General features: G+C 43.3%; 1 protein-coding gene across 2 annotated transcripts in view; it reads right to left on the bottom strand.

Moving 5' to 3' along the window:
* Nucleotides 1-12,442, bottom strand: part of LOC121698287 (probable ribonuclease ZC3H12C) — a 29,902-nt gene that overhangs the window by 14,760 nt on the left and 2,700 nt on the right. Inside the window, exons 1-2 of one of the 2 annotated variants that reach the window (XM_042080251.1) lie at nt 5,185-5,777; nt 2,407-3,263 (exon numbers count right to left, since the gene is read on the bottom strand). In XM_042080251.1, the coding sequence (XP_041936185.1) occupies nt 2,407-3,152 (746 nt within the window). In that variant the 5' untranslated portion in view covers nt 3,153-3,263; nt 5,185-5,777. Of the gene's footprint in view, nt 1-2,406; nt 3,264-5,184; nt 5,778-12,442 lie in introns of those variants that run through there. The other variant, XM_042080249.1, reaches the window with a different exon arrangement.

Here is a 12,442-nt window from a genome sequence, read left to right as displayed (position 1 = left end):
TAGGCTGGCTTTATTTTGTTATATAGAAGTATCTAAATAACCTGTTAAAATGTACCAGAATTCAGGAAATTGCATCTAGTCCAAAAAAATTTTTTCTGGGGGAGGACCCCCATACCCACCCTCTGAAATGTCCCACCCACTTTTACAATGCCTCTGACGCCCATGGTCCTAGTAGTAGGCTAGATCCATTTGATAACAATGTTCATTTAACTCTGGGACCCTGGTCCCAGGGATGGATTACTGCACGGGCCTTCCGGGCCCAGACCCAGGGGCCCAAGGTGTCAGGGGGCCCTGAAGCCCAAGCCTTTGCATGGAATCATTGCCTCAATATCAACACATCAGGATGTAGGCTATGAATCTGATTGAATTTATTGGCCAGATGTATTGGCCATCCCCAAAATGCTAGCCTGACGAGCCAGACCCACATTAAAATGTAGGGTCTGGGCACTCACCGTTCGCAGTGCTCAGTCCGAGGGGCGGGATAATTGGTTGTCTTTCAAATTCCCTCTGCACGCAATAGGACAGCACTGAGTCCCATGCGTTTTCCCACCAGCGGAGCTAGTTGGGTAGTTCAAACCTTTGCCATCTCAAAACAAGCTTAACTCGCGTCACACTGTTGGACAACAGCAATATCCATCTTCTTTGTTTTCAAGTAGCAGGGAATTCAAGCCAAACCGTTGCAACTTATGTTATGCCCCCCTAACGACTCTATAGACGATTTGATTGGCCTGATAGAAGTTTAATTTTTCGAGCTCACAAGCCAACGGAGAGTTGCTAGACTAGCCCTGGAAGCAAATGTAATTTGCTGCCGCTAGGGTGTGTCTAGATTTCTAAGCTACCGAAATGCAGCAGAATACAGGAAATCACATCAAACAAATGAAAAAAATTCTGGGGGAGGACCCCCAAACCCCCCTTCCACATATGCGACAATTAGTGGGGAGCCCTTAATACATGTGGGCCCAGGGGCCCGAAAGTTCATAATCCGTCCATGCCTGGTCCCTACACCTGAGAACTACTGATGTACGTTTTTTTTTACTGTACGGTATAATGCTGAATGAGCCAAACAAAAATTTCCGCAGCAAAATTTTGGTTGGCCCCACCAAATCTCACTCCAAGGTTTTTTGAAAAGTTGGCAGCCCTGTTGATAATAATTTGAATTTTAACAATCATGTTAAATCAGTCACTAAATCAGCATTTTTCACCTGAAAAATATTGCAAAATGAAGGAACCTGATGTCAGATAGTGATCTGGAAAAACTTATCCATGCTTTTATTTCGTGCAGGATAGATTATTGCAATGCCCTTTTAACTGGTTTTCCTAAGAAGACTATAAAGCAGCTACAAACCATACAAAATGCAACTGCTAGGGTGCTAACCAAAACAAAAAGGAACAAGCACATTACCCCAATCCTTAGGTCCCCACATTGGCACTGTTAGTTACAGAATTGATTTTAAAGCATTACTTCTTGTTTTTAAAGCACTAAATGGCATTGCACCAAACTACATATACAACATGTTCAAACAGTACGCCCCAAGCAGATCACTCAGGTCTCAAAATAAAAATCTTCTGGTTCTGGTACTATCAGACAATATTAAAAAAAAAAGCACCCGCAATCTCCATTTTTAAGTCCAAACTAAAGACTAAGCTCTTCTGCATTAAAATGGTTTATTTATTTATTTTATTTTGTTCTCATTAACCTTTTACTCTAATGCCTTTATTTTTATAATGTATGTTTTTTATTGAAGGTCTTTTATTATTTGTTGGCATGCACTTTGTATGATTTTATTTAAGGTCTTTTATTATTTGTTGGCATGCATTTTGCCTCCTCATCGTCTATGTTTTCTTCAGTTATACAGTTTTTCATTCTTCTGTAAAGCACATTGAAATTCCTTAAGAAATGCCTTAAGAAATGCGTTATACAAATAAAACTGCCTTGCCTTGCCTAGTTACAGCTGCTTGTCAATTTCAACTACTCGTACAGGGCTCCATTCATTTTATTGACTCTGACACTGAATGTTTGCAAAATCCCGATGGATAAATGGAAAAGTGTTTTCCAAGACTAAAAAGCTTGTCCCAAGGAGAAGAAGTATGAACCTTTATTTTAACTAACTAGGTAGAAAACATATTGTCATATCAGCAGCCTTTTTCAACTGTATTAAAACTGCAAGGGTGCCCTCACAAACATCTTAAAGTGAAAGGCACTCAATTAGACCTACACACTACCAAGACAATCTTAAAGTGACAGTAAATCAACTTAATTTGATGCATGGTTGGACAAAAAGCTAAATGGCAGTCAGACTTTTATGTTGTTTTAAGTCAGGTTTTATCTTGCACAAAGATCTTAGACCTCATAAAGCTGATATGAAATAATTTAATTTAATTTGAAATAATATAATATGAATTTACCTCATGGCAACGTTGCTGCCGTCAACCACAATGGGCCTCAGGTTGTCCTTGTCATCCAGAGAGTCCATCTGTGAGGGAGAATCCGACTGACGGGACTCTGTAGAATCCGAGAACCCACAGCCTGAGGAGGAGGTGGTGGATCCTGAGGAGGAGCAGGAGGAGGAGGAGGGTGCCATCGATGAAGACCTGGACTGAGATGCTGCCGGTCCGCCTCCCTGCTCGGCCTCTGGCTTGCTTCCCAGCTTGACGAGCTCACCAAGAATGTCGTTAATCAGTGCCTCGGGTCCCAGTTTACTGAGGACCAGCCGAATAAGGTCTTCCTGGTAGCCGAGCTTCAACGCAAATTCCATCTTGTTCTGGTAGGCGCGCAGGGTTCCCACAGGGTCTGCGTCTTCAGAGATGGAACTGCCTGGCGGAGGTGAAGAGGACTCCAGGTCCAGACACGGGGAACGGCAGAGTTGGGGATGGGCAGAGCGAGGCGGGAGGTTGATCTGCTCCGCCTCGCTGTCAGTGCTCTCCTCGGAGTCAGCGGGTGTGGAACCGATGCCGCTGCTGCTGCCCAGGCTTGTTCCAGCTGGTAGCCTGCCCTCGGCCTCTTCCGACGGGCCAGGCTCCATTTTGGTATGGGCATTCGCTTCGGAGGGCGGCCGGTCACTGGCAGTAGCCTTCACGTGCAGGTAGTCCAGATCGATCCCGAGGTCAAGGATGTGGCCTGTTCCATCATCTAGATGGTCCTTCAGGCCCATGAAGCTGTCAAATACATCCAGCGCCACCCCACCAGAGACCTCCCTGCTGATACTGCTGCTTGTCCGGCCACCTCGGTCGCGCTTCTCTCAGGCCCACCTGAACATGAGAACCTGTGGACAATCACACCCAGCAGTTCAGTGACGTACACCGGAACTTTACACTTTCACAGAGGGCAGCTCACTTACTGCACTGGAGTTCACCAGACAAAGGCATAGGATGGTGGGTGAGAGGGGTGGGGGGGTAGTGGCGGGGTAGTTGGTGACTATGGTTTAGGGGGAGGAGAGGAGAGGGTGCAGGAATATCATTACATCATGAAAGGCGGCTGTCTGGCTGTCTGATTCAGCTGTTGCTAGGCTGCAGCTGCTCCAAGGCATCTTTTCAAATGCTTCGACAGAGCTGAAATCGTTTATATCGTTTATATTACAGAGACAATGTACTCCAAGAAAGTAAAAAATAAAGAAACACATTTTTCATAGGAATTTAAAGGAGAAAGTAACTGAGATCAGATCTTGCTACATTCTCAAATGGCTGCAAATTTGCTTTGGCTAATTATTCCTTTTAACTGTTCATGGTGGAATTTTATTCATGCAAACAGTTTTATGACATTGTTAGTTAATAAATCAATAAATCACAACCTGAGCCTTGAGGCACAGTTTATCCAGGCAAGATCAACAGAGCAACCAATGTAACCATATCAACAATCAAGCCAAGAACACTCCAAATTATGCAAATAATCTGGGTTCAGGCCTAATCACAGACAACTGCAGGGAATTTACAGCTCACCACCAAAAGAAAGTGTGGTGGCATTTTTCAAACTGCAAAATCCCCCTGAATCTCATTACTATTGTGTAATGAATATGTAACATATGCCATTGACTGGAAGAGTAGAAGGGGGGATTGGAGAGTGAGAAAGAGACAGAATGTGGGGAAAGAAGGAAAGAAACAGAGAGGGATATTGAGAGAGAGAGAGAGCGAGAGAGAGAGAGAGAGAAGAGGGGGATGAAAGGGGAGGGTAGGAGTTCTCTGGGGGCCTTGCCATTGTGAACTGAGGAGGGAGGCCTGATGCCCACCCCCACTACCCCACAAACACAAAGGGGATGGATATACGCGCGTGGGGACAAGGGTGGTGGTGGTGGCGGTGGTGGGATGTGTGTGTGTGTGTGTGCTTGGAGGAGGGGAGGGTGACGCTGTCGGGAAGGCAACAGATGTCTACTGAGGCTACAAGAGACCCAGCAACTGGTGTTCTCTGTCTCTCTCTCTCCTCCTGTCCTGATGAGCGTGCCCAGTAGGCTCAGCACATATGTCCTGCCTGACAGGGTCACATATACAACAAAGGGAAACCTTGCCTTCACCCCACAGCGCAAACAACCCCTACCCCCAATAGATACCAACTGCAACAGCAACCGACCCCCCCCCCCCCCAAAAAAAAAAAGAATTCACCAGGTAGTTTCACTTGCAAAATCTCATCTGTATTGCTATAGTTCTAGAACATAATGCCGTAATCTTGCACTCATGCATGTCTTGTGCACATCATAGTTGGCTGGTAAGAAGTTTGAAGTGCAAAGTGGTGCTGAATTGTAACAAAAAAGTCATTCTTTTTTTAACCTCTTCCTGTCAATTGAAACTTGAGGGACTGAAGACTTCAGTTGGACTAACAGAGAAACGTGTGGCCGGATGAGATGATGCGGTGTGTAGTATCTACAGATCCTTACAGATCAATGCACATACCACAATACTGGCAACAGAACTTACTGTTTGCATATTCTGAATTGCATTCTACGTACGCAAATTACTTGTACGTTATACTTGTCGAGCAAAAAATAAGTTATATTGAGTTATTGAGCAGTAATGATATAGGCTATACATAAAAACAGCAGACAATCAATCTGGGAAATGCTAATGCATCATTCAAATATGGCATGTATAGGTAGGCTATAAAAACTAAGATGAGGAAATAGTTTTACAAGCAAATTAAACTAGAGAACAAAACTTTATTTGGCACTGAATTAATTCAATAAAAAAACGACTCACCTTCAAACAAGTCAAAAAGTGTTAAGGGTGGAAGTCCTCTATAAGTGCTCTTGTTAAAAAACAAAACTACCAAATCCAGCCTTCAGTGAAGTGATTGGTTTACTTCACAGATTGTCTTCTCTAAGTCACCAGACAAACAAGACGATATTAGATCCTCAAATTGGTCCAGGTTCTTCCTTGAATTGCACAAAACACAGCCAAGAAAGGTAGCTTTTCACCGCCAGACACAACCGCACAAGCTTGCAGGGCATGGGCCACCTAAGCCTAGTCCACCCTGAAAAGGACTGTTGGTACTGCAGGCAAGCCGGCTGAACAATGACTGCAAGAACAGATGGAGCTTCAGTGTCTACCATTCACCCATTAAAGTTAGCATGCAACTTGACCAATGGGAGCGCAGTGACCTCACAATGGAACTCTCTCTCAGACACACACACACACACACACAGGGATCCACAGATAAGCTACCGCACGTCATTCTAGAGGGGGTCTTCCCCTGACTGGCCCATGAATCAACGAGGGGTGCGCGGCCCAACAATAGGCCGACACAAAGGGGAACGTCAGTAGGCAGCTGCAGCACGAGGCCTTAGCCATTAGAGAGGTGGCTGGCAGTGGGAAACACCTGGCTTGCTGAGGGACTGTGCTGGCTCGGCCCCCTTTGTCTGCGGCTGGGGGGGGGGGGGGGGAGGAGGGGTGTTGGTGGAGGGGGGTAGCGTGTAAACAATGAGCTGAATTATGTTAAAAGCATTGCATGTTCTCTGAGAAAAAAGGAGAGAAGAGATGGGGAGAGTGACGGAAGAATAGGGAGAATGGGGAGAGTGTGCAGGGGCAAAGGGTACGGGGTGCGAGTGTGCAGGGGCAAAGGGTACGGAGTGTGTGTGTGTTGGGAGGGGGGGGGGGGGGGGGGGGTGTTACTGCAGAAGAGGGATGTAGAGCAAAAGCTTTATTTAAGTCAAACAATGCACGTCTCTCAGCAGTTATAGGAAAAAAAGATATCTTCATTGTTGAGACACACTTCTACTAAAATGCCAGCTTCTTGGGGGGGATTTGAAGACAGAGGGATGCCGGTGACTCCACAAGCCCATGTTAAATGTCATACTTCTACAAGTCGCCTTTTCATTTCATAACCTTAATTGAACGTAATTCTACACAACTATGAATTCAGATATTTTATTTACAGCTTCATAGAGCACCTTTCCCCCCAGAGTCAGAGGACAGACGTGTGATGAGAGAAGGAGGATAGACACACCTAAAAATGTTTGCATAGAAGCAACATGTCAGGACAGAAGGCTAAGAAACGCTGAGAAGGCCCAGAAAGCCTTACTTACTAACCATGCAACCACATGAAGCGGCACAGCAGATATGTTGACAGACATGAAATGTCAATGATTGTTCACCATGTCTGTGCAGGCAAAAACTCTGGCCATGCATATCAAGTAGATTTGGTCGTCTGCTTTTGTCTGGCCTGCAGTCCTTTGTAGTGCAAACTTCCTGCAGCTCAATGTAATTTTCAACAGAGGCTGACATGCAAGTAGGTCTGATTCAGAGTGAGAGAGACCAGCAGAAAAACTAAGAAGAAGCAATCACACATGGTACTGTAGTGTCTGGAGGTAATGGCTGCAGTCACCTAAAGTACCAACCTTGCAGTGAATGACTGGAAACTTAAGGTAAAGGATTCTTTTGGGTGTGTAGTTTGCTAGGCACGACTTCAGTGATTGGGTTTAGGGATGGAGGAAAAGAGTTTGCACTATGTTGACTTGAGTTTATTATTATTTAATTTAATGCTAAAGTAAATGGTAGTCATCCAATTTAGTATTTTTAAAACCATTACATACTCATTCACACTGTTTAGGCCTATTGCTTTCTTGAGTATGTGCTACCCAGTGAGAAAGTCCAATGTGATATTCTTTCAGTAGAGGCCATTAGTGGAAACCGTATTTGAGGCCGTTGACCAACAGAACTTCAGCTCCTGTAGAATGCATGAGTCACAGGCAGGCCACACAAGGCATAACTGAGGCATTCCGTGGAGTATCTGCTGCAACAATTAACTTCCATTGTAATCAATGGAACTGGCTACACCAGGCATGATAGCGGCACGTACATTTGAAAAAAAGTATATTTATATTAATGTTTAAGTATATTTTTTTGGGCCTTTTTGCCTTTAGTGTGGCCTGGCTGTCAGAGATTAAGGCTTATAAGGCTTATTCACCTCCACTACACACCTCCAGAACTCTAGAAGGACTTGAAGAATGCAGGCAGGCTCAGCACGTTGGGCTATGCTGGAACACAAGATGGATGAAAGAAAAGTCTGCCGGAAGGGAGCCATAACTCAGGTAATTCACAGCGAGCGACTGCACCGGCCAGAGGGGACTGAGTGCATTGTAGGGGCCGTGTGCCTGGCTGACACTAGGGCAGGGGCAGTGAGGGCATGCTGGCTGACTTGTGGTGACTCTCTAATTGAGCCTCAGCTGGCCGGTCCCCTGAGGGTCCAGAGCTCTGGCCACCATCTGCTGGGTGGCCTGAAAGTAAACAGGTGCTTTTACACCAAATGCTGCGAGCCACCTTACACCCCAAAATCCTCCGACACTAAAGCTTTAGGACCCTCAATATATAAAACACCTCCTTGGTAAATTTTATTAAGGGCTCAATAAAAAATATTGCATAAAGACTACAGAGTGTATAATGTTCTTAATTTCAGCAGGGTCTAATAGAAGGTCTCCAAGTCTCTTACAGTAATTTCTCCATCGACTGTGTCAACAGCTACCCAAAATAAATATCTGACAAAAATAATTTTGTGATGATTTCTGTATTGAAAGCCATCTTTGGTTGTTAAAAGGTAACATAATGTACCCCCTTTTCCACAAATGGATTAGCTTCTTGAGGTCTTAATACAAATACTTTGGGCAAAATACCAAAAGGAGGACACACCACAACACCGTTTTGAACCGTCTGAAGAGCCCTGTTTAGAGTGCCCTGTTTTTGCTTCGGTTCCTTTGCAAACACAAGCATATTGATGGGGTTGCTTCAAAATGTTGGTAACTGGTCCCAAATTTGCGGGATAAAAGCAAACTTTTGCCGTTTCATTATTCAATCTTGCACAGAGACTTTGTCCAGTTAGCTCAAATTTAGTTGGTTTTATTCAACAGGCTTCTCTTCTTGACATCATGAAGGGAAGAGGCTCATTCCTGTCTTTTCGGACCTAGGCAGTCCATTTACAAATGAATGGGTCTTGTTATTTGAGTGTTTTTGCGTTACTAGCCATCCCAGATACATGGAAATGTCAATACATGAAATTGTTTTTTTCAAGTTGCATGTTCAAGTTACGTTTGAATGTGTTTGATGTGGAAACGTAGGTGCAATAGAACAGGGTGAATAAAGGACTAATGTGACCCTGTATTTTAGCCAGACTCTCATTACATCATTGTGGACCTCTAGACTCTAATGCTTTCCTATAACAAAAATAACCCAAAAAAGGAACCACTATAAAAACACAAGAGCATGCAATACCAAAGCATAGACGAGGTGAAATTAATCTAATAGGAAACATAGAAATACCCATATCTATCTATCTATCTATCTATCTATCTATCTATCTATCTATCTATCTATCTAATTATATTTATCAATCTATCTATTTAACTCTAACTATATTTATCTATCTATGTATCAATCTATTTATTCCTATCTATCGATCAATCTATCTATTTAACTCCATCTAACTATCCACAGACTGAGCAGCTGAAGTGGAGAGGAGTGGGAGGCGGTATGGGAGGAGAGACGGGGGGATGAAGTGGCTAATCCCACTTTAGCAGCAGCCCTCTCTGCTGTGAAAGGACGAGCAGAAGGAGGCCTTATGTCCTGCCTGGCCTTCCTGGCCTCTTCCTCAACGCCTCTGTTTACTCTTTCATTCAGTCTGGGGGATCGCCCCACCTTCTGCCTGAAGGGAGACACCACGTCCAGGTGTGTGATTGTGTCTGTGTGTGTGTGTATGTGAGTGAAAGAGAGAGAAAAAGTACACTAACAGCTGGCAAAAGGTCCATGATCACCGTTTTAAGACCCTGAGTGAGTGGCTGGGTGTATACAGTATGGCAGACGTTAGGCCAGTTGACTGCTGAAACTGACCATGAGTCCACACCTCACAAAGAGCATTTAAAACATCAGTATGCTTTTCCTGTCAATCTTGTTAAACATACTTCAACTGAATGAGGCATTAAGCATAAGGGTTATTGGATCTTAAATTATAATACAAAAAAAGCTACATTTTTGACAATACCATGTTGTTCATAAGCCCCTTCTGAGACACAGCTAAACTGTCATTTGTTTTCTTGAGGAACAACACAAGAGGGTGTACATAGTGTGCATAAACCCATCTGCTGCTCCATAAGGAGAACACTTCATACCTGAAACATGCAGGCACAAGCAAACAGGATTACTGTAGTTTCAGCAAGTGCACTTCCAAACACCAGGAAGAGGATTTTGGTGTTAACACTGCAAGACTCAATCGTGCACATCACTTGGGGCATTAGGAGTAGAGAGGACATTCAAACACTAGGATATTTTAGGAAGGGTGACCAGACTTTAGTAACAGCCTGCTGCCTCAGCTTTCTTCGCTGGGCTCTGTATGTGTGCATATGCATGTGTGTGTGTGATGACAGACTCGCTGCCATGTGCACAGGGTCTCTGGGGAGAGGCAGAGGGGAGAACAGGGCTCAGGGGCCGGGTAGAGGTCTCTGGTAGGCCAGCGCAAGAATGGCTGAGGGTCCCCAGTGGGACAAGACCAGCTGTTGGGCTGCGTGCAGACAGCCCACTGTCCTACCGGCCCGCCACGGCCCATTGTGACAAGCCCACGACAGTACGCCTCCTGTTCGGACCTTTGCTCGTCAGGCCATGATCACGTCTAAGGGAGACCGGCAACCCACTACTATAACACACACACACACACACACACATCTCTCTGTGTCTTTTCACATTCTTTCTTTCATTCTTCTTCTCCACTGTTGCCCCATCTTAGCAGGGGTAACTTTGTGTGCACTAGGGATGTAACGGTATGAAAATTTAACCTCACGGTTATAGTGCATTGCGAGCAATTATCGCGGTTTTCGGTATTAACGCGGTATTTTTAAAAATATGTTCAGAAAGCACTGATAGGCCTACAAAGTCTGAAATAGTTTCAAAAAGTGTCCCGTTCACTTTTTCCTTGGTCATGTTTAATTGGCTATATAGCTTAACTTACCCTACCATGACATGGAGTTTGCTATTTCTGTTATTTGGATCCAATGAGTGAGACCAAAGTAAATGTTCGAAATAAAACTTTAGGCTACTGTATTCTCCTGATAACATGAGAGGAATGGATTTAATATGGACGTGAACATAGAAAGACGCAGAGTGGCTACATGATACAGTGCACGTTTTGTGGTGAAAATGTTTTAAAATCAGGTGGAGTCTAATCCGAGTCCCAGTTAAAACCATCAATTAGACAACAGAATCAGTAGGGTACCAGTTTTGTTTCATTGTACCAGGCCTACTGTATGTCAAAAGCAGGCTCGGATGAAGCTGGGAGGGATTAAACACACGGTTTTCACACCGTGGTAATCAACCACAATAATTAAGATATTTGAAATGAAAACGGTAATTTTTATCGTCAACATTTTTATTGCAGTTTACCATTATACCGGTAATCGTTACATCCCTAGTGTGCACGTGTGCTTGTGAGTGAGCGTGGAGATCACTTTCATCAAGCATATGCAACCCAGTTTCTCCAACTCACATTGTACTAGGTTTAAGAAGAGATGTTTACAACAATGTGTGATAAATTAAAAAATATATATGGTCCATAAAAAATCCTGAGCTTAAGGGAACCTATTCAAAAGGTAGTTTTGCAAGCATTCATCTTATTTAGTATAGAAAATGGTTTCAAGATTCAGAAGAGAAAAAAATAGTTCGAGAAATAGCCTCATGTCAATTCAATAGTAATATCCTAATTAAAAGAAAGACATAAAATATATATCTTTGATGAGTTTGCATGTCTGTCTCAAAAATAACTACAGTAAATAGGCTAAACTATGTAAAAGTCAAGCTGGCTTGAGGCCAACTGATTAAATCAAAGTGTCAGACAAGCCAAAGAGAAATATTTCCATGATTCCCCCACATTTAAGCCTCTGAGCTCCCCCCTATTTGCCATACATGAACAGACTGGAGGCTCAACTTTGAAGGTCACTAACAATCATTTCAATCTTCATGTGAAAAGGTAAGGTGCCTAAAGCAAGAATGTTGAGTCCCAAATGAATGATATTGGTCAGAATGATATTGGCTGCCTGTAACTGCTGTCTAGATAGATAGATACAGCCCCAAAAACAGTTTGGACATTGTGTAAAATGCAAATTAAACAGAATGTGATAATATACAAGTCTCATACACCAATATTTATCAGCAAAAAGGACATAGACAATATATCAAATGTTGAAAATTAAAATTTGGACTATTTCATGGAAAATATATGTTAATTTTGATGCCAGCAACATGTTTCAAAAAAAGTTAGGACGGGAGCATTTTTACCACTGTGCTGCTTCACCTCTTCAATTAACAACATTCTGTAAATGTTTAGGAACTGAGGAGACCAGAGAGTGAAATGTTGTCCCATTACACCCCGATATAGGATTTCAGTTGCTCAACAGTATGGGGTATTCTAAGTCATGTTTTTCATCCCATTATGCACCTAATTTGACAAACCTGGACTGCAGACAGGCCATTTTAGCACCTGGACTCATCATCTATGGAGAAATACTGATATGTGCAGAATTCATTTTGGCATTGTTTTCCTGAAATATTCAAGGTCTTCCCTGGAAAAGACATTGCCTGGATGGCAGTATGTGTTGCTCAAAACCTGTATACATCATTCAGAATTGATTGTGCTTTGCCAAATGTGCAAGATGCCTACTAATGCTCCTTCACACCATCAGAGATGTTGGGTTTTGAACTGAGCACTAAAACAAGTTGGATGGGTTGGATACTTGGAACTCTCCTCTTTAGCCCAGATGAGTCCATGATTTCCAAAAAGAATGACAAATTTTGATTGGTCTAACCACAGGACCTTTTTCCATGTAATCTCAGTCCATTTTAAACAAGCTTAGGCCCAGATAAGTGGTATTTTCTGTATCATGTCTCAATACAGTGTTGGCTGTAGTTTTTAAATTGAGCATCAAACTATGCACATAGACAATGGTTATCAGAGGTTTTCCTGAGCTCCAGCAATGACAGGTCT

This window comes from Alosa sapidissima, chromosome 23 (assembly GCF_018492685.1).
Source record: "Alosa sapidissima isolate fAloSap1 chromosome 23, fAloSap1.pri, whole genome shotgun sequence".
Lineage (NCBI taxonomy): Eukaryota > Metazoa > Chordata > Actinopteri > Clupeiformes > Clupeidae > Alosa > Alosa sapidissima.
This window is presented reverse-complemented; position numbering and strand designations above follow the sequence as displayed.